The 22,781-nt window shown below is 43.1% G+C and overlaps 1 protein-coding gene and 1 long non-coding RNA gene across 2 annotated transcripts in view; one reads left to right on the forward strand and one right to left on the reverse strand.

Moving 5' to 3' along the window:
• Window positions 1–22,781, reverse strand: part of LOC123577661 — a 75,938-nt gene that overhangs the window by 34,064 nt on the left and 19,093 nt on the right. The gene's annotated exons all lie outside the window — the stretch shown is intronic.
• CLEC3A (C-type lectin domain family 3 member A) lies at window positions 6,240–14,854 on the forward strand. Its single transcript, XM_045439816.1, has 3 exons — window positions 6,240–6,449; window positions 10,722–10,805; window positions 13,243–14,854. The coding sequence occupies exons 1-3, from the start codon at window positions 6,335–6,337 to the stop codon at window positions 13,632–13,634; spliced, it is 591 nt and encodes a 196-aa protein (XP_045295772.1). The 5' UTR covers window positions 6,240–6,334; the 3' UTR covers window positions 13,635–14,854.

The raw sequence follows: 22,781 nt of genomic DNA on the forward strand, positions 1-22,781 counted from the left end.
GGGTCTTCTGGGTAAAGTAAAACTTTCTAGCAGCAGAACTGGCTGCCTTCGTGGGGAGTGAATTCTCCATCATGAGAAGCGGTCAAAGCAGAGATGTGTCTCTCCCAAACTTGGGATGCCATTGTTCTAATCCCACCACCCTGACTTTACCAGAAAATATCACACTGACCTGCAGGTAAGCCCACAGAGCCCCAAATCCCTTCATCACTGGGTGGGGTGGGCCCACCCCTCAGCTGAGGAGACCAGCTGTTGAAAATTCCAAGAAAAGCCACTTAACTCCCTAAGGCTAGGTCCACCTTCTATAAAACAGGGATAACAATGCCTTCCTTATAGGCTTTATATGAAAAATCCTAGCACAGTAGTTAGGATGAGATTAATTGAATCTAAATCACCACTCTCCTTACTCTAAATCCTTTTGGTTGAACCACTTCATGGAATAGACGTTTATTAAATGTCTACTACACATTATTCATTGCATTAGACACTAAAATTATGCCATCCGACATGGCAGTGGTTAGCCACATATGGCTATTGAGCAGTTCTAATGGACAGTGGATCCAACTGTTGGTCTAGAAAATCAGCAGAGAATAAGGCAAGATCTGTGTCCCAGGTAAAAAATGTGAGGGAGACTAAACAGTGTAAGATGTTTAGAAGTTCTATGATAAAGTATGATCAGTGTGGGTGCAAAAAGGACCAAACCTGTAAGGTTGAGGTCAGGGCCAGGGTGAGTCTGAGGACCTTATAGAGATATGATGCCTCATGCATCTACATCACGGTCATTAGGGAAGCCTAAGTTCCCTTGATTGATGATGTACTATGACAAGATGTGGCTTGCATGTTTTATAGACATGTTCTAATTTTCTCAACATTCTGTTAAGACAGATGAGGAAGCTACAGTTAGGAGAAATGACAAAGTCTGACCATTGTCACACAACTAAAAAGTAACAGATCTAAAATCTTAACCCCAGACTCTCGGAGTCCTTGCTCCTTACCTATATCCAATGCTATCCCATCTTAGCGAGGTCTTTGAACTCTCTCCCTAACCCCCATCCACAGCCTTCTCTTCAAATTCCCTGACACTTTTGCCAGTCACAGCTGCAAGTAATAGGCCTAAATATAAATGACACAATTTGTACACAATCCATAACCAATCTTTCCTTCAAGCATTTCAACCTCCACCCTGCTGTAATGAGTTCTGCCCTATCACTCCCCCTAAATTCTGCCCTTGACCCCCTGAACACAGCCTTCAAAGATTTCAGCCGTGAGTATTAACGGACAAACAACGATGAGGACAGATGAACTTGTTTGTTAGACACTCTGGAAAACAGTGGCTTAGCGCAACTTTAAAATAGCAGCCGGTGGAACAAACACATCAGTTACACAGGGTGGTCAGGAGACATGTTGTAAACAGCAATTTATTAAGGAAATTTAAACTCTGGTGACAGTTTTTAAATCCTCACCAAAACACTTTCTGACGAAAGACAATATTTTTATAGTTCCTATTCCCTGGCTATAAATGTGCACTTCTTAAATAGCCCTTTCAGAAGGCCTGGTCCAGCCCAGGGGACGAGCTGATGACATCATCATGCCCCACAAAAAAGGGATTGTTCAGCCTCCAAGAACACTGAGTGAGGAGGTCTGCCCTCCCCAAGAACAAGGTGGGGACAAGGCCACCTGCCCCCAATACCTTTGATGTGTGTGTGTAGTCCTTGATGTGATTTTCTCCCAGATCATTGCCATCTTCTCCCCTGTTATTCCTGTTGAGGTTTTGGGGGGTGGAGGCTCACCCAAAGGGGAAGGCCATGTCTGATGTCAATCAGCATTTGGGATAAGGACAAAAACCCTTACATTAAGAATATTCTCAGATCCAACCCCCATCTTCTCCCAGCCAAACCTGCAGCCATTTAGTTTCCAATGGTTTTTCCCTAAAGGAGGACGAAGTGGACTTAGAATCTTAGCGGGAGGAAGAGAAGTTAAAAGGAAGCTCCCATCCCTGTCTGGCCTCAGTGCCAGGCACCTGAAAGCCAATCCGAGCTTCCCCAGGGCTGAGCGGGCTGGTTTCCTAGCATGACTCCAAATGTTCTTATGCCAAATGAGTCTGTCCCTTCACTCTTCCAAGACTTGAGTTGCTGTTTCCTTGGTCAAGTGCCTGGTTGCTGGAGCCTCAGAGCAAGGGAGGGAAGCAAAAGCAAAACCATCCCGCCACACATTAGTAAATAGTTATTGAGCAAACACAGTGTGCAAAGTAGTGTGCTGCATGCGGAGTGGAGCGAACCCAGCAGAGCCCCTGCCCTCTGGGAGCTTACAGCCTATCCAGAGAGACAGACATCCAACCAGGCAGTCAATTAAGTAAATACATTTTTAAATGAGTACCAAAGTATGAGAAGGGCTGTAAAGGAAGAAGGGTACCTTCATGGAGAAAACAGAGTAGGACTCCCTAGACTATGCAGATAGGATAGAGAAGATATGTCTGAGAAGGTGATCTTCAAGCTCAGATCTGGAGGACATGAGGCGCCAGTCAGACTCACGTGGACTCACACCAACAGTTCAAGGTTGGGAAGGGACTGGGTACAGTGACAGAGAAAAAGCACGTGGAAAAGCAGAGTGGGGATGGAAAGAGAGAATGGGATATGGCTCAAAGTTGGCAAAAGACCTCCACAAATGGACAGTCACGAGGACAAACCAGGTGGGTCCCACCAGGCAGGAGGTCTTCGGAAACCAAGGTAAGAAGCCTGGGTTTCATCATAAGGACAATGGTAAGATTTGGAGGGTTTTAGGTCGGACAGTGACAATCCCTTTGGTGATATGTGGAGCGTTCACTTGAGTTAGGAGGGAACAGGGTGGCTGAGCTGCGTTCAGGACAAGAGGTCTTGGTGACTTCCGATGGGACGAAGGTAAGAAAGAGGAAGCATGCATGTGCGGGCAGAAACCACAGCACTTGCTGTTGACAAGGTCATGAGGAAGGGCATTGCAGGCAAAGGAGGGGTGGGGTGGGGGCAAAAAGACGCCTAGAGTTTCAGAAGTGGCCCCCTGAATGGGCTGGAGACATTAACTGTACCAGGGAGCCTCGGGAGGAATGAGACTTTTTTAAAATTCATGGGAGGTTAATGGGGGAAGAATCTAGAATTTCATTTAAAAATTTGTTTTAACATTTATTTTTGAGGGACAGAGATACAGCACGAGCAGGGGAGGGGCAGAGAGAGAGGGAGACACAGAATCCGAAGCAGGCTCCAGGCTCTGAGCTGTCAGCACAGAGCCTGACGTGAGACTCGAACCCACGAACCGTGAGATCAGGACCTGAGCTGAAGTCGGACGCTCAACCGACTGAGCCACCCAAGTGCCCCCAGAATTTCATTTTAACCATCACGAATTTGAAATGTCTCCGAGACATCGTCATGTGGGCAACTGCAACAGTGAATCTGAAGGAGGAGACCCAAATTGAGAGGTAAATGTGGGAGAATCCCAGACAGAGAATTTAAAGCCACAAGAAGGATTAAGATCATTTAAGGGAGAGAGTATAGGAGGTTAGAGCGGCCAGGGGAGAGTCCTGAAGAGTACTAGGCAGTGTAGGCAGGGAAGAAGTCAATCCTCAAATATTTTTTAAAATTTATTTCTCGATTGATTGATTGATTGAGAGAGAGAGAGAGAGAGCAGGGAAGAGGCAGAGAGAGTGAGAGAGAGAATTCCAAGCAGGCTCTGTACTGTCAGTGTGGAGCCCAGTACAGGGCTCGAACCCACAAACCATGAGATCATGACCTGAGCCAAAATCAAGAGGCAGATGCTTCACCGACTGAGCCACCCAGGCGCCCCTGAAATATTTCATTACAACAAAAAGCTTGGACTTCGGCGAAACTCTTCTCTGTGCTACTGTAATGGTGGATACGTGACATTATCTGTTTATTTACCAAGATCCATGGAGCTGCACGACACGGAGTGAACCCTAATGTAAACTGTAGGCTTTAGCTGACAGCAATAGATCAGTATTCATTCATCAGTTACAACAAATACACCACACAAGCACAGGACTTTTTTATGGTTTGTTTTTTGTTTTGTTTTTTGCAAGATGCTAATAATAGGAAAACTGGGGGGGGGGGGTGGGCAGGGCAAGCTCTGTATACTTTCTGCTTCACTTTTCTCTAACTGCTCTAAAAAATAAAGTGTATTAATTTAAATTTAATTTAAATTTAATTAATTTCTCTAACTAACTTCTCTAAACTGCTCTAAAAAATAAAGTGTATTAATTTAAAAAGACAAAAGCATAGGCTTTAGAGTCTGGCTCCAAGAAAACAAATTCAAAAAAATGCCAGAGGTTCTCCTGGAAAGGAAGAGCCCAAAACAATACAGATTCATTTTGAAGGAAAAAGACAGCCTTTTGTTACAAGTCTAGTTCGAACACAGCACAGATCAAAGATCCGAGAGAAATCGTTAGCTTACCCCCACCAGTCTGTAGCTTGAAATCTCTTCTCAGAGTAAAGGATTTGAGAAGCTGGCCAGAAGTATTTCCGATCAATCATACGATCAGTTATAAGACATTGATCCTTTTCCCTATTCAAATCAAAGCATCTCTTTTCTCAGGCCAGGTCAGAGGAGAGACCTTCCAGGGTCAATCAAAATGAGATTTTATTTACTTTTTTAATTTGTACCCCCAAACTAGATTTTAAATTCTACTCTGACTCCACTGGCATCTGAGTGATGAAGAAATCCACTTAACTGTCCTGAGGCTCAGCTTCGATGATCTATAAATAGAATACTTATCCCATAGCCTCGCTCTGAAGACAAAAGAGATCTGGTCTTCCATAAATTGTATGTACTGTTATAATTAATGGTAAGGATATTACAGATATTATTACTGTTATTATCATTAAGCACTGGGCACTGTGCTAAGTGTTTATAGCCACTATTCACTTAATCTCTCCAATAGCCCTGTAAAGTAGGCATTCCTAAGTGTGAGAACGGGCCCAGGCAGGTTCAGTGAGTTGCCAGAGGTCACACAGCTGATAAAGAGGTGAAATTAGAATGGGAAATTTGCTCAGCTTCTTTCCACAACGCCCTCAAATGTCTACCCACCCGTAGACTGCCCAAATCAGTATGAGGAGCCTGCATTATAAGTAAAACCTTCATTCTTTATTTCACACTTACTAAATTATGTCAGACTTTTCTCTATCAAGCGGTTTTACTTTGGTATCAATACGTGGGAAGGGTACAGAGAGGCTGTGACAGGAAGGCAATGAAGACAGATTCGACTGGTTTTCCCAAGATCCAGAAGGAACCAATCACCCCTTGATTTTTCCTGTATTGTCTGAAAGAAAGAGAGCGAGCGAGAAAGACAGGAAGGAAGGAAGAAAGAAAATAAATAAATAATGGAAGTCTGGAAGTCCCTTGCTTTTCATACAAAAGCCTATCTGGTCCCCGGTACTTGTCCTAAAAAGCCCATTGTTAAGGTAAGAATAATCATACCTAGTCTTCCAGTTTATTCTTCTGTTAATTTCTATCTTCCCTTTGAAAGTATTTTTTAAGCATTTGGGGTAATTGCAAGGAAAAAAGTGTTGGCCGATGGGGGTCTGCAAAATAGCTGTAATTGATATTCTACATTAATTCTTACGGAAACAAGTCACTGTCTTAATTTTCTTTTCATTTTGAGGTGTGTTTCCCCCAAATACAGTTCTTGGTTAATCCACAAAATCCTAATAGAAAGGCTTCTCCTTTATCACGGACTCTCCACTCTAGCCATCGCTGTGAGTGAGTCATTCCCAAGTCCCACTGGAGCTGTATAGACACTTGAGCATGTGTAGACTCTGATGTCGCACACACACACACACACACACACACACACACACACGCAGTAGCTTTCCTAGTTTTTTGTGTGTGCCTTTTTTTTTTTTTTTTTTTTTTTTTTGCCCTGAAAACCGAATTGAGTTTCCTAGAACATTAAGTGAACTTTGGAGGTCCAAAGCAAGGGCTTACAAACTGAGGTCCTCACAGAGAGACTCCAAACTTCCTGAACTTTAAAAAAAGAAAAGAAGAAAGCAGGTAACACCCCTAAGCTCTTAGTTAACTCTCATACACTCTGAAAAGGCAAGTCAAGTAGAAAATGTAACCGGAATATTTAAAAAAAAAAAAAGTCTAACCCGAGACGCAAGAACAAGGGGCCACCTTATGCTGTGGCCAGCCGAGGAATTGAAACATTTCGTCAGCAGGACGCCAGCCAACCTTCACACGCACTTTTATAAAGCTGGCCCACGTCCTCCAGAGCAAGATGAGGCTGCCCAGTCCACTCGCCTCTTAGCTACTCCAGAGGAACTGGCAGAGTGGTCAGCAGACTTACCCAAGAGCCATGGCAAAGAACGGGCTTGTAATTTACATCCTGCTTATCACCTTACTCCTGGACCAGACCACCAGCCACACATCCAAATTCAAAGCCAGGAAGCACAGCAAACGCCGAGTGAAAGGTAATGGGGCTTTTCACTCCAGCAAAATTCTAGGATTGCTCAGTGTGGGGAGGGACTGGGCAGTGTTCATTTCCCAGCTCTGCCGGGAAAACTGTCTCCGGTGATCGTGCCATGCCATCATGTGGATATGGCATTTCAGAAAACAGAGTGACCTTTTAATTCTCTGGGACAGTTTGATACTCCAAGGAATCAGCAGTAGGCCTTTTGTTTTTAACAGAAAAAGTTTCTGTATTGTACATCCTTTGTCAAGCGAGCTCAGCCACACAGAATGTTCTTTAGAGAGAGTCAACATAGATACGTGGATATCTGGTATTATGAATGAGGGATCGAGTAGAATAGACTGATTAATAGAGTATACTGTCTCATTCTTAGATATTGTATAACTGTTCAAATGTATTTGTAAGAGAGCTATACTCTTATTAAATGTATAGGTAAGGATAGAGTTATTGTGACATGGCTTCCGTTTCATCATTGGTTATCACGTACGTATGTCTTCGTAACCCTGACAACATAAGGACAGTCTATGCAACACATTTAAGCTTTTTCACATCAGAGAGAAATTGAACCTCTTTTTAAATTTAAAAATATTTCTTCATGCGAAGTCACATCATGTTCGAAAACACTGTAATGCAAAACTGAATCTCCTAGCAATCCCCAAATCTGGGTGGCTCGAATTGAGTGAAGAGGTAAGAAAGAAAAAAACAGGGGCACCTGGGTGGCTCTGTTGGTAAAGCGTCCAACTTTGGTTCAGGTCACGATCTCACAGTTTGTGAGTTCGAACCCTGCATCGGGCTGTCTGCCGTCAGCAAAGAGCCCATTTTGGATCCTCTGTACCCCTCTCTCTCTGCCCCACCCTTGCTCTCTCTCTCTTTCTCTCAAAATTAAAAAAAAAATCCTGCAAAGAACAAAGAAAACAGTAATTTATTTGCAATATGCTGAACCATAGCAAGAGGAAAAAAGTATCAAGAGAGAAGCAGTGTGATGTTTTAGCTCATCCCCTGAGTTATTTTCATTTTCCTCTCAGGATATTTCAGGGTGAATATAATGACACTATTTCTTTCTCAAGTTCACTGCCTTAGTAACAAAACATACCAAGCGTACCCATGGAGTTCAAGCCTGGATTTGACACACAGCATGGCCGGGGGGTTGGGTAAAAAGGAGGCTTGTCTTGTGTCCTGCTCTGAATATATTACAAAGTGCCCTTTTCAGGGGGCATTTGTTTCTAAGATTTAGGTCTGATGCAAGGTTTCTTCAGGGGGAATCTCTTTTCCCTATAAAATACTCCAGTTTCCTGTTCCCTCTATTGGATGGAAGGTTAAAATACTTCTCACGAATGATAAAACATTTGGTGAAGATGAGAACAGGGAGAGCAAAGACACTGTGTGATGGGGCATTTTCATTGCTAGAGTCTCTTCACCGCTGGGAGGCAATGGCAAAGGGGTGACCATGGGGGGAGGGGTGGGGGACGGGCCTGAACAGGCGGACCTGTGTGTGTGTGTGTGTGTGTGTGTGTGTGTGCGCGCGCGCGCGTGCTGTGGGGGCGTTTCTGAAGCCATTCAGCTCAGGTGGCTCCGAGCTCCCCCAACCCACCCCCACCCACTTGCAAGAGCTCACTCAAGCTTCTTTCTGTGTGCCTTTTAACTGACTGGGGACACCACGTAAACATCAGCCTCCCCAAGGAATTTTTGCTGTTAGGTCAGAAAGCAGATTCTAAACCAGTAAGTGAAGCAATAAGCGTGAACTTACCGAACACTTCTCTTTCCACTAACACGTACAATTTTAAAATATTTTAAGTACCTGGGAATGATACCAAACTTTAGAAATGCAAAAGGGAAAGCCATTTTTTTCTCTCCCAACCCTGTCCACAGAATTACCCACTATTACCTGTCGGGAAATAATATTACCAGAGTTTTTCTAATGCACAATGAAAACTTGATATTTTTAAACAAATAAGCATTGGCTATTAATTTCTTTCATCTATTGGAGCCTGGCTATCCACATAAGGCATACGCCCGTCCCTTTTACAGCCGCATAATCTTCCATTGCAAGGCTGGATCGTGATACACGTACTCTGTTCTCTCTTGGTGAACTTCTGTCTGGTTTCCAATCCATCTTTTTTGATCCAATGCCTCGGTGAATGGCTTTGAACACATATATGGACCCCATGCTAAGGTAGGACGTTAGGAATACACCTCTAGAAAACGCAGGTTTGGCACACTTTCCAATCGTCTCCCAAAATAATGGCATCAACCCAGGCTGCTTCAGTCTTCAGAGTATGAGAGTGACCCCCACACACACCTGGACAGTTTAACATCGTATCATCGGCTTAAGCTCTGCTAACCTAACCCCAAAACAAAACACGTCTCTTAATTTGCATTTCTTTGATGGTTAATAAGGTTGACAAATATTCCTTTTTTGGTTGTTAATGAGATTGGGGTAGAACTCCTATGTGTGTTTCCTGGTTGCTTCCCAGGAATTATTTTTGCATTTCTGTACTGAAACTACTTTTGGAGAAAAACATCAAGAAAATGAAAGGAAGCTTTTTTCTTTTTTTTCTTTTTTAACTCAAAAGGGTTATTGAGTGATTTAACTCCAAAAACAAAATTTCCGTGGTATTTAAGCCATAGGTCTTAATAAATTATGTGTCATAGAAATGAATAAAATATAATTTTTACAGTGAAATAATTGTTCCCTGCATTCAGTGTATACAAAACACACCCACGTTTGTCACAAAGGACAGAAGGCAAAGCCAAGCGACCTGGATAATGATTGCCATAATGGACTCTCAGGAGTATAATATTATTCATGTGTCTTCATGTTAATTACAGTTTACAGCTTCCCTGTGGAGGGCACTTATTTATACAGAATGGAGCAGGAAGCTGAGAGGGAAGGGCGGTGACATTTGTATGGTTGACAACTTCAAACTTGGAAGCAAGTCTCCCACGGTCTTTGCAAACCTGGCCTCCAACAAACAGTCGATGGGCTTGCATTCTGAATGCACCCTTATATTTACTCTGGATTGAATGGTCTCCTTGAGCAAATTCGTGGGTTACTGTATTTCTGAGCTGAGCTACTGGATGCTTTGAGGACCGATGTGCACTATCAAGTGAAAAGGAGGTGGGGTCCACTCCCAGGTACCCCAGAAAGCATTTTCCTAACCCAAATGTGGGACCACCTGGCTGGCAGATTGCAAGTTTAAGAGGAGGATGAATCAGCGTGCATGGATTTGGGACCATCCTGAAAAATCCAGGACAGAACACAGATTCCCCACATGGCATCTACATAAGGAGGCAGCTGGGGACAGTTCATACCAAGCTTGAAGCGTCTCCTTTAAGGCCATGTGCCAGGGCCCAGGAATTACTGTGCAAGAGCAGATCAGAGTGATGTGAAGAGAACATACTTGGAGGGAGAGAGATTCAAATCCCAGCTGCACCGTAGCGGCTGGCTGACGTATGGCAGATTAATTATTCGGCTTTCTGTGCCTCTATTTCTTCTGTGAGCGGAGGATAGTGATAGTGTCTGTTTCATGGGAATATTGAAAGAATTAAGCTCCTGTGCACAGTATATGCTGGCTCTCAATATTCTTTTTTTTTTATTATTTCTTACAATTTATTATAATTCCAGCCTTTGAAGAGCTCAAACTGTCAATATCTAAGGCAGTCCCTATCAGTCCTAGGATCTTGTTTATTCATTCTATTAAGCATCAGGAGCACCATGGACAGGAAGACGTATGAAAGTGCAACTAAAAAATAATTATGGATTAAAGTGCTCTCAAGAAAAGTGAAAGGTTCAAAGAAAGAGATTAGTCAGATAGATGCTAATACAGAGAAAGTAACGAGAAGAGGCGTCTAGAAGAGATATTTCAGCTCAATAAGGAAATTGACAAGAGTTGGGGCAAGTGTATTCCAGGTGGGAGGAACCCAAAGGAAAGCGTCCAGAGATGACATACGTTGCTCTAAGATGCTCTGAAAGTCAACAGGTTAGATGCCTGATGGAGGGCGAGTCCCACAGGATGGGGCTGGCGAGGCATAGCAGCCCTGTCTCACAGAAGGACCTTCTGGTTTTATTAGCACAGCCAAGCTCTATGCATCTTCCTGGACGACTTCCTTTCATGCGTTAATTTTCATGTACACTGGGGTCGGTTTCATCAAGACCACCCCCACCTTACATTCTGGATCCCAAAGTTTTATTTTGTTTTACTTTTATCTTACTCTAATCACATACTTTTCATTCCTCCTACCCCACCCCCACCCCCTCGAAAATATCCCCCAGAAAAGGATGGAGACCTGAAGACTCAAGTTGAAAAGCTCTGGAGAGAAGTCAATGCCCTGAAGGAAATGCAAGCCTTACAGACAGGTAAGACCCGACCCATCCCCATCGATGCTTTGTCTCAAAAAAGACAGGAAAAGAAATTGTGATTTGCCAGCAATTCAAGCCACGCCTAGAGTACACGTCAAGTCCTAGGTGACACCTTTTTATTTTTATTTAATGTTTACTTATTTTGAAAGAGAGAGAGAGAGAGAGAGAGAGAGAGAGAGAGAGAGAGAGAATATGAGCAGGGGAGGGGCAGAAGGAGAAAGAGAGAGAGAATCCCAAGCAGGCTCAGTGCTGTCAGTGCAGAGCCCGACATTGGGCTGGATCTCACAAAGTGTGAGCTGAAATCAAGAGTCAGACACTTCACCTACTGAGCCACCCAGGCACCCCTAGGTGACATCGTTTTGAAAGAGACATTGACAAGCCAGAGGTGTGTCCAGGAGAGAGGATTCAAAAGCAGGGGAGACAACTGTTTTTGGGAAATCAGCTTGGTTTTCCACTCCCTTCTCCTATATATATGGCTGGTATAGAAATAAAAACAGGCGTGTCAATAATGCATTTTAAAAGTGTGTTCATAATTCTTCTCTGATAGGCAATGAAACAGAATTGAAGCAAGTATTAATGGGCGAAAATAATTAGCATTCATCAGATGGTTATTACGTGCCCATTGGGAGATCTGCTGAAGTTCAACTAAATACAGGATCACAGGACTCACTTGGGCCACACTGTACATCAGATGCAAATGGAAGGACATTGGTTAGAACCACAGCTCTGCCAAAAGAGGGCAGCATTTAACACTCCTCTTTGCAAGGGGCTAGGCCTCCCAAGCAGTGGATGCAGCTGTCCAAGCTGTTGTCCCAGAGCTACCCTTCTTGGCTCCCAGGCATAAGGAAAAGGGAGCCACACTGCGTGGGTTCAAGAATAGCCCTTGCTCACAAGACTCATACCCCCGGGATCCAATACCTCACATAACAACTCCAGAAGCAGAATTTCAAGGGTTCTGCAAGAGACCTGTCCGGTTACAAGAGTTAGCACTTTCAGGGAAAACTAAAGTTATGGCTTCCTATCAAGGAACTCCCAGGCCAGCTAAATGTTACCAGTTCAAGGTTATTTTTACCATAAGCAATGTTACTTGACACTACCACTGACATATTCCCTTTATCAGGCTTCCAGGAACAGAATTCGAAAGTTAAAGGAACGTCAAATGCCCATGCAGGAAGCAAAAGGGTGTTATTAATGCTTTACCCACAATTGGGCACTATAAATACTTCATAAACATTAACACATTAATCCTCCAACAGTTTATGAGATAGGTGCCATTATTATTATCGTCATTTTATACATGAGGAAACTGAGGCACAGATAAATTAAGTATTTTCTCCAACAGTTACACACCTAGTAACCGTCACAGCGAGGTTCTCCAATGCTTTTTTTTTAATGTTGTTTTTCACATTTACTTATTTTTGAGAGACAGAGTGTGGGCAGGGGAGGGGCAGAGAGAGAGGGAGACATAGAATCAGAAGCAGGCTCGAGGCTCTGAGCTGTCAGCACAGAGCCCAACGCGGGGTTCAAACCCACGAACCGTGGGATCTTGATATGAGCTGAAGTCGGACGCTTAACCGACTGAGCCACCCAGGCACCCCTGTAATGCTTCGCCCTAAAACTATCTTTATGTTTGGTTTATCCTGGATAACCTAAACAATATTACCAGGGCTGAGTTATCTACGTAACAAAACCACTGTCTCTCCATATGTCAGCTCAGACTTTTGTCTGTTTTGTTTTTTAAATCATTATGGGGGCGCCTGGGTGGCGCAGTCGGTTAAGCGTCCAACTTCAGCCAGGTCACGATCTCGTGGTCCGTGAGTTCGAGCCCCGCGTCAGGCTCTGGGCTGATGGCTCAGAGCCTGGAGCCTGTTTCCGATTCTGTGTCTCCCTCTCTCTCTGCCCCTCCCCCGTTCATGTTCTGTCTCTCTCTGTCCCAAAAATAAATAAAACGTTGGAAAAAAAAAAAATCATTATGAAATACCACCCAGTCCCAAAAGTTGCAAGGAAATTCAGCACACAATGGAGCTATACAAACTAGCAAGTAGGTATATATCAAAGCAGCATGAGACTAAAAACCATGTTTTGAGGGTGGGGTGGGACAGAGGTGGGTTTACTAATTGTGATCATCTATACTACGTAAGTTACGTTTTTACATACTAAGTTGTTACAATAACAACTTCTATCAGCCTCAATATGTAAAGACAAGAGCAATACAATCTCATTTCATGGGACTGCTGTGATTATGACACAAGTTCATTATTATAAAGTGCTTGGCATAGGGTCTGACACATACAAAATCTCCAATAAATGTTAACTCAGCATTATCATCACATATCATTCATTCCACAAATATTAATGGCCGTTTTCCAAGTCCAGCCCTAGATGTCTAACATTCAAAAAGCCTCTTAATATATCCAATTTCACATCTTTACAGTCTGTCTCCGAGGCACAAAGTTTCACAAGAAATGCTACCTTGCTTCGGAAGGCCTGAAGCACTTCCATGAAGCTAACGAAGACTGTATCTCCAAGGGAGGAACCCTGGTGGTCCCCAGAAACTCTGACGAGATCAACGCCCTCCGAGACTATGGTAAAAGAAGCCTGCCAGGTGTCAATGACTTTTGGCTGGGCATCAATGACATGGTCACCGAGGGCAAGTTTGTTGATGTCAACGGAGTCACCATCTCCTTCCTCAACTGGGACCGTGCACAGCCTAATGGCGGTAAGCGCGAAAACTGTGCTCTGTTCTCCCAGTCAGCTGAGGGCAAATGGAGTGACGAGGTCTGTCGTAGCACCAAGAGGTACATATGCGAGTTTATCATCCCTTGATACACCCTTTGCAAGCTCGGTCACGATTTATAGGCTGATGGTTCACAAGAGGAAGTCAGAATTGTCACATGGGCATCTGTGCCCGTAGGAATACAAGAGATATCCAATTTCGCTATCACGTTTCATTGTGATGTTGCCCTCTGTGGGCTACAGATCAGAAAATAATGACCCACCTACGTGCACACTGTTGATGTGGCTTCTGCAAAATGGGCTCTCAAATCCTCCCCAATTTCCTAGGCCCTCTCCCTTATCCAGAAACCAGGTCTTTGTTAAAAATACAAAATCCAGAAAAACAAGCTTAGGCTAGAAGATTTTCTCTTGGAAGTTTAGCAGACATTTTCTTGATGAGAATTCTCTAAATCAGAGATTCAGGGTGCGGTATAATCTAGAAACCTCTCCGCCTGATGCCCCATCTGTTCCATCCCAGTCACAGCCCCTTGCTGGCCCGTTAACCTTTCTGAGTGGCTGCATCCCCTGGTGGGACTTGTACTGTGTCTGCCACCTCAGAATACAAATTTCTCAGAAGTGTTCTGATTTAACTTTCTTTTCTTCAAGACCCTCTTCCTCCACCATATATACACGCTGATTCTGAAAATGCTCAGTCATGACCTGAAAAGGAGCATATTTGGTCAACTTCTAGCCCCAGCATTACGTTACAATTTCTGACTTGAATGAGTAACCCAAAGGCAGACTGAATGGGGAAATAAAATAGGAAAAAGAAAATATGTCTACTTTTCCCTTGCTTTCGTATCGTTATCCTCCTGGATAAAATGGAGAGCTGATATTAAATATGTCAGCTTCCTTTTTTTATATACTTTATATACTTACATATATTTCAACAAGCATATATTTAAGTTTATTAGGGGCACTCTATCTTTGGAGGTTGAACATTGGATTTCAATAGTACTATTTTGGAGTGATACATCTATGCAATATTTTATTCTGTCAAATGCTATTTCCATTAACTAGTTTAACCAGATTGTGTAAAATAACCTCATTGCCTAATAAGAAATTACAAAGCTTAGGCTTCTGGGAAATGGGCTTCTTAGAATCCAACAATTCTAAGTATATTATGTTCTTCAAGTAAGTGTCATTTTTTCCCTTAAATATTGGGTATGTCTTATGAGCAATATCCTTCTCTGCAAACATCAATTACATGTGCTTGGAATTAAGTTTTAGTTTCTTTTACTGCATAATAATAAAGCCTGAGTTCTGATTGATGTGAATGTATTTGGATGTTGATTATAGTTATTCAAACTATGTTGGTTTATATCAAACTTGGCACAATTTGGGGGGAGGAAATACCCCGTATCTGACTGAACTGGTGATTTAGATGTCTTAGGAGAATAACTTTATATGACAATAAAGACTTAAAGTCTGGAGGGAGGAGGGGAATATTGAAGAGAAAATTGTACCTACAACTGGTTTTGGTTGACCCTGACCAACTCTTTCCAACACAACCAGAATCTCCTTAAAGATTATGACAATAATGAAATTAGTAGACATTAATGGTATTCCATTCTCATCATATCCCAGGTACTGTACCAAATTTTACATGATTCTCATTAACCTCCAGAACAACCCTGGGAGTTAGGCTCCAGAATTGTTTCATTCCGCAGAAGAACAAAGTGAAAAAAGAGAGATGTGGTGACATGCCCCACATCACGTGCCAGGAAGTAGTGGAGTTATGAGCAGAATCTTAAAACGTTGACTCAGATCCTACATCCTTGGTAACTGTGGGGGAACTGAAATAATATCAAGCCTGTTTAAGTGGGCAAGGAAGTGGACTCTAATCGATTTCTTTTTTGGGCTAATGTTTTAGTCAAACAGATGACCTTTTTTTTTTTTTTTAATTTTTTTTTTTTTCTTTCAACGTTTATTTTTATTTTTGGGACAGAGAGAGACAAAGCATGAATGGGGGAGGGGCAGAGAGAGAGGGAGACACAGAATCGGAAACAGGCTCCAGGCTCTGAGCCATCAGCCCAGAGCCCGACGTGGGGCTCGAACTCACGGACCGCGAGATCGTGACCTGGCTGAAGTCGGACGCTTAACCGACTGCGCCACCCAGGCGCCCCGATGACCTTTTTTTTAAAAAAAATTTTTTTTAATATTTATTTATTTTTGAGAGACAGAGTGAGACAAAATGAGACTGGGGGAGGGGCAGAGAGAGAGGGAGACACAGGATTGGAAGCAGGCTCCAGGCTTTGAGTTGTCAGCACAGAGCCTGACGTGGGGCTCGAACCCACAGACTCTGAGATCATGACCTGAGCTGAAGTCGGACGCTCAACAGACTGAGCAACCCAGGTGCCCCGAAACAGATGACCTTGATAAGTCTGAGATTGTTTCAAAAGGGTGAATAAAGACAACCAGCGATCATAGAAATCAGTGTCAGAGTTTGGGTTCCCAGGAGAAAAGACTTATAGATACTAAGATGATCCTTCTCCCAAGTACCCCAACCAGAAAGAGCAAGAGAAGACACTTAATTCAAAAGATTGGATGAAGGTTAGTGATGGGAAATCAAAATGAGTTCAGCATGAGGAAGAGCAAGCAGATGGACAGGAGACAGAACAAGACAGAAAGGAGTGGATGAAGAAATTATCTGGTTTGCCCAAGGCCAAACTCATGATCTTGATTTCATTACCTCCCCAACAAATTATCCCAAAGCCACACCCACAAGATTCCCTAACCTAGGTTTCCCTTTGGTCTGTTTGGCTTGTGGGGCACTATTTAGGAAACAACAATTGGTCTTCAGGCAAGATTCATAAATAGGTCTTAACTCTTAGGCCAACTTTTCTGTCTCCATGAAAGCTACCAGACTAGGTAGAGAATGTGGACAAGCATCCTAAAGTCTGGTGGAAAGGGCAGCCTGAGAAATTAGTAATGTCTCTCACAAGTTCATGGTAGGAGGCCATCAACATTCATTAACATTGTCATCCCTCGGGTTAACACTTAGGCTTCCTGAAGATATCAATTATATTCAAAGCCCAACAGTCAAGGCCCTACAAGTTTTCCCAGGAAGCTGATTCTCATCTCTAGAGCGGTGCTTCTCGAACTTTGTTGTGCTTCCAAATCACCTGGGAAATCTGTTAAATTGCAGATCCCAAGGGTCGGGGGCTAAGGTCCCAACTTCAGCACTTCTACCGTGAAGTGAAACCACGCCCCTAGATCACGCACCGCAGTCTGACTGCAAGGGCCTGAAGCTTTAGTTACTTGCCCAGAGAATCTCTGATGGATTCCTGAAAGTTTGTTTCACTTTAGCTCAAATGTCAAGGGTAAGATCTACAGTTCATCTGAGCGAAGAACAATACTGAGAGCAATTTTTCTACTTGCCACAGATGCCATCCATATCATTAAATGAGGGACAAGGTAAAAATCAATTAATTAAAGGAAACATCAATAAGAGAGGCTCAAATTCATGATGTGAAGGAGAACTTATTGCAATGCTTAATGATTTGTTTCTCTTCCCTAGCATTGCTGAATAGCATTTCTTAAACTAAAAATAAAGTTATAGTCTTTCCTGCTCTGAGGGTAGTGAAAACTAATCATATCCTCAAATAAAGCACATACAATGAATGAAGAAGCCACAAATTCAGCTAGTTAAGCAGAGAATTTAATCTGATGTCAGAAATTCAGAGGGTACCTACTGATTAGGTATTTGCTAGGCAATATTGGAGGAACAGAAAGGAAGTTATGGTACCCACACTCAAGGATATAAAAACATAGCACAGAGGAGGAGAGCAAGACTATCCATTGGAATCTAAGAAGAAAATACTAGTACTTCTGTTCACATATGGAAGCTATGTGGATTTACAGCTTATTAATATGCAGTTTAAATAGAACACCACAAAATGGTCAATGATTTAAATAAGTTTTTTTAGGAGCACCTGGGTGGCTCAGTTGGTTGAGTGGCCAACTCTTGTTTCGGCTTGGGTCCTGATCTCGTGGTTCTCCTTCTCTCTCTGCCCACCCGTAAAATAAATAAGATAAACACTTAAAAATAAATAACTTTTTGTGGAGAAACGCCAAATTGAATATACACTAATGATAAAAAAAAACACACATGCACACACATGAGCAAGCACAGATGACAATTCTACTCCTAGCGTGACTGGTTCCAAGAGTCGTACACCACCCAAGAAAAGCCAGGTAGAATCTTCCGGTGGTTGCCCTCTGACACCGAACAACAAAACTCTTTCTGCCGGAGATGCTACATTGGAACAGTGAATTTAGGGCTTCTGGCAGAATTCTTCCCTTCCAGATGGATGCAATGTGCAGAATGAAGGAAGACAAAGATGGTGATGATAGGAAATGATGAGGTGGGGTTGGGGTGGGGGGAGAAATAAGCATATGTATGTGTGCTCACATCATGCTGAGTTCATCATCTCTTAGGTCCCGGTTTCCGTTTCTGTAAATCCTACGAGCTACTCCAATCCCTTCAAGCCACACAAGACAAGATGAGTTATCTTTTCCATTTGAACTAGTCTATGTTGGCTTATCGCCCAGGTTAGGCTATGATCTCACAGAGCTTCCCTCTAGATAGGCAAAATACACAAAAAATAAACAAGGTCTTTTCTGAAAAGGACATCACAAAATGTGGAAAGATCAACATGACAAAACGGCATCACTAAATGACATAATGAAAATAGCAACAGAAGGAATGAAACAGGCAGATGGAAGATGGAGTGACCAGAGAGGGCAGTATTAGACATGATGGTCACCCCTTTCTCAGACAGCCCTCTCTCCACTGAAAGAGGGAATGGAAAAGAAAGCCACCTTAGATCAGCAGCAGGGCAAAAGTCCAAGAAAGAGAGACCCTGAGAAAAGTGAGTTATCCAAATCACCCAGCAAGCCAGGGACAGGGTAGGGACTAGAATTCACTTTCCTGTCTCCTAATTCAGAGTCTGGAACATGGCAGTCCAGGTCAAGGTCAGGTAAGGTCATGCAACTTGGAGTCCCAAGACCCAGACTCTACACTTAGGACATATGGGATTTCAAGAATAAACTTTGGGTCCCTAAACCTTATCTATCAGTAGGAATGATATAGGTCACTCACAGCACTGTGAGCTCAGATTTGCAAATACAATTTATAAGCAAGCAAATACTCTAGATATGGCATCTTTATAGTTTTGCTGCATTATAAAACCAAAACAACTCACCATAGAAAGAAGTTGAAGAGGGGCACCTGGGTGGCTCAGTCAGTTAAGCATCCGACTTTAGCTCAGGTCATGATCTCAGGGTTCATGAGTTTGAGCTCCATGTCAGGCTCTGTACTGACAGCTCAGAGCCTGGAGGCTGCTTCAGATTCTATGTCTTCCCCTCTCTCTGCCCTTCCCCCTCCTCACACTCTGTCTCTCAAAAATAAATAAACATTAAAAAAAATTTTTTTTAAAGAAAAAAATTGAAGAGTATTAAAAACATTTTAGAAATTATCCCTTATCTCAGTCTTTTTCATTTATTTATCCATTTAATATTTATTGGGCATAAATAAATTTATTATTGGGCAGGGTCTAATTCCACCAACACCCATGCAAAGTTGTAGAGAATACTTCATTAACCAATGTTATATCCTGCTTTATTTTACTTATAAATATAACCATTTTCCTAGCCTTTTCATAACATACTTTCCATGGTTCTATAATATTCCAGTGTGTTATTCTTTGAGGACATACATGATTGCAATTTTCCAAACACATTTTTGATTGGAATTTTACTTGAACAACTAAATATAAATGTTTTATATTTATTTAAATAGATGGAAATTTTGCTTTTAATTTTTCTTTTTCTGTAAACAAAGCTGTAATTACCATCTTTGTGGTGATTTTTTCTTCTTCTTCTTGACTTTGGATTTTCCTGCCTTGTTAATACAGATTTTCAGAGTGGAATTACTGAATCAAAGGGTAGGAATAACTTTAGACACTTTCCAACATGGCGCTAAGTTGCTTTCTAAAAAGTTGGTACACACTTAAGCAAAAGCAGGCCCTGTAAATGCCACTAACTTTGGAGTCAGTCTGTCCCGGGTTTGAATACCAGCATTTATGTGCTCACTAGCTTTGTGACCTGGAAGATGTCATCTTACCTCTCTGAATACTTCACCAATCTGTAAATAAACCAGAGTAAAACAATAATGTTCATAATATCCATAATATTTAACTCATAAAACTGTGAGGATTAAAAATAAACAGTTCAATTTTTTTTTTTTTTTTGGTAATGGTTCATGTGACAAACATTCATTACTCTACTGAGTTAAAAATAAATAAATTTTATTTTATTTATTTTTTTTTTTAATTTTTTTTTCAACGTTTATTTATTTTTGGGACAGAGAGAGACAGAGCATGAACAGGGGAGGGGCAGAGAGAGAGGGAGACACAGAATCGGAAACAGGCTCCAGGCTCTGAGCCATCAGCCCAGATCCTGACGCGGGGCTCGAACTCACGGGCCGCGAGATCGTGACCTGGCTGAAGTCGGACGCTTAACCGACTGCGCCACCCAGGCGCCCCAAAAATAAATAAATTTAAAAAACCCAGATGCTGGCGCCAGACGGGCAGCACTGGTAAGAAGCCTCACGCGTAGCAGGTAACATTATTATTACATCTGGTATACTCATTTGGGTTACACAAATGGCAAGGTGTGCTAAGAACTGGGCCTACAGTAAAGAACAAAAACATAGAGGAGACCGGCATTAAACTGAAAGTTACCAAAAGAACAGAATGACAAACAACGACAAACCTGTTCTGAAATACAGTGGGGGTAAAACAACAAGGCTTTAGAAGGTCTCAAGAGGTGACATCAGGATGTCTAAGGGTGACCACGGCCTTGAGCCCAATGAAGGGGTATACTTATCAGCAACCACTTCTGGAACTATTTACGTGTTTGGGCGGTCTGCCTGCTGACACCCCAGAAGCCGGAGAGAGGTGTCAAGGCGCGGGGCGGGGGGGGGGGGGGGGCGGTGTGCAGGCTGGAGGGGAGGGGCCCTGCCCCGGGGTAGCGTAGTGGCTGTAGCAGCGCAAGATCCCTGGAAGCGATGGGCGCAGGGACCACGGGGCCCAACAGCAGTGCCTCGGCGCCGGACACGGTGGTGGGCACGCGGCTGGCAGGGCTGCTGGTGGTGGCGGTCGGGGCGGCCGCAGACCGGCCGCGGAGGCAGCGCGCCTGCTCGGCTCTGCTGGTGGTCGGGCCCAGGCGGGTGGGGCTGACACGGCACTCGTCGCTGTCCGCTCAAGCGGGTGCTGAAGCTGACCCCGCAGGACGCGCTCTTGGGGCTCGCCGCAGGGGCGCCCGCAACAGATTGCACTGGACCCAGCCAATGTCCGCTACCTCTGGCCAAGAGGAGTGGATTTCGGCAACATGGAGGGCTGTTGGCGCAATGGTCACTTTTTCACTACTGGCGCCTTCCAGGAGCCCCTGCTCAGCCTCCTGGAGAGGAAGGGGCAGCGACCTAGTCTCTGCCTTCCCCTGCGCACCAAGGTGACGAGAGGCCTGGGAAAACATATCGCCCCTGACTTAGTAGCCTCTCGACCACCCCCAGCTCCAACACCAGCTGACCACAGGGGGCCAGTGACAACTGATGGACACGGCTGTCTTCTTTTCTTGCCAAATCAGCTTTTTGACAGACAGAAAGCAATTCTATAACATTTGAAGATAGCTAGAAAGTGGAATAATACCCTTACTTCATTAAAGTTTATGTGGCAATTTTATGAGACAGTGCAGGTAGAAGGGCATGGCAGTCTGTTACTTATAGGAGAGGCTTAGAAAGTGAAAATTATCACCAGCTGCAAACTGATTTCCAAGAACTTAAGATAAAAGGGGCCTCATCTTTTTAGAAGCAAATGCTCAAAAATCAAATGACACGTGGCTCTGAGAAAAGAAATTTCCTGAGTATTCAAAGAACAAGGAGAAGAAGATTAAAATGACAGTAATTTTCCAAGGTGTAGATTTAGCCAGAATGAGCAACCCAAATCAGCCCATCAGCCCTAGAGTTTCTCTTTGAAGACTGAATGATCAATTTTAATATTTGTCATCTTTTAGCATGGTTCATTTGGGGGAAAAAAATCTAGGGTACTATTTAACCTTATAACAGTATGGCTTTTCCACTTATAAAAATTTACATGGCACAAGCCATGTTTTTTTTTTTAAGTGTTTTTATTCATTTTTGAGAGACAGACACAGAGTGTGAGCGGGGGAGGGGCAGAGAGAGAGACGGAGACACAGAATCCAAAGCAGGCTCCAGCCTCTGAGCCGTCAGCACAGAGTTCCACGTGGGGCTTGAACTGGTGAACCACGAGATCATGACCTAAGCCAAAGTTGGATGCTCAACTGACTGAGCCACCCAGGCGCCCCAAGCCATGTCTTCTTTAAAGAATTGTTTTAATGTTTATGAGAGAGAGAGAGAGAGAGAGAGAGAGAGAGGTCATGAGTAGCAAAGGGGCAGAGAGAGAGAGAGAGAAAGAGACAGAATCCCAAACAAGCTCTGCACTGTCAGCACAGAGTCTGACACAGGTCTCAAACACACAAACCATGAGATCATGACCTGAGCCAAAATCAAGAGTCAGACACTTAACTGACTGAGCCACCTAGGCACCCCAAGAATTTTCTTAAAACAATTTTTTTTCATTAAAAAAAAAGAATTTTCTGAGTCCCAGTGTGGGCCATTCAAATTTATTTAGTGATTTTTTTTCCTTGTACATATTTTCATCTCACAATAACCATAGGATATGTTTTTACTATGTCATTTTAGCAATGGGGAAATTAAGGCTCAAAGAGATTAAGTAATTTGTTGAGGCCGCAAAGGTTGGAAGGTAATCAGTCAGGATTAAAATCCATATCTGCATGGCTTCAGGGTCAGTTCTCTAACACCACATGCTACCACTCCCTTCTGGGGGCATACTACAGGTTAAAATTAATATTAACATTAACATGGGGCTATATTATCTAATTAAGCTATTAGCACCCTTAACATGTACTATCATATTTATGTAGATAAATCTGGAGAGCAGGCTCTCAAGGTCAAACACCCAAAGGAAATCAAGTACCAAGCAGGAATAACTCAGAAGAGATTAATGTTGCTTATAGCTATAACTGACAGAACATTCACAGTAGTCAAAACCCAAACAGACTCTGGTCACATAAATCATCCTGTTCACATACCAC

This window comes from Leopardus geoffroyi, chromosome E2, assembly GCF_018350155.1.
Source record: "Leopardus geoffroyi isolate Oge1 chromosome E2, O.geoffroyi_Oge1_pat1.0, whole genome shotgun sequence".
Taxonomy (NCBI): domain Eukaryota; kingdom Metazoa; phylum Chordata; class Mammalia; order Carnivora; family Felidae; genus Leopardus; species Leopardus geoffroyi.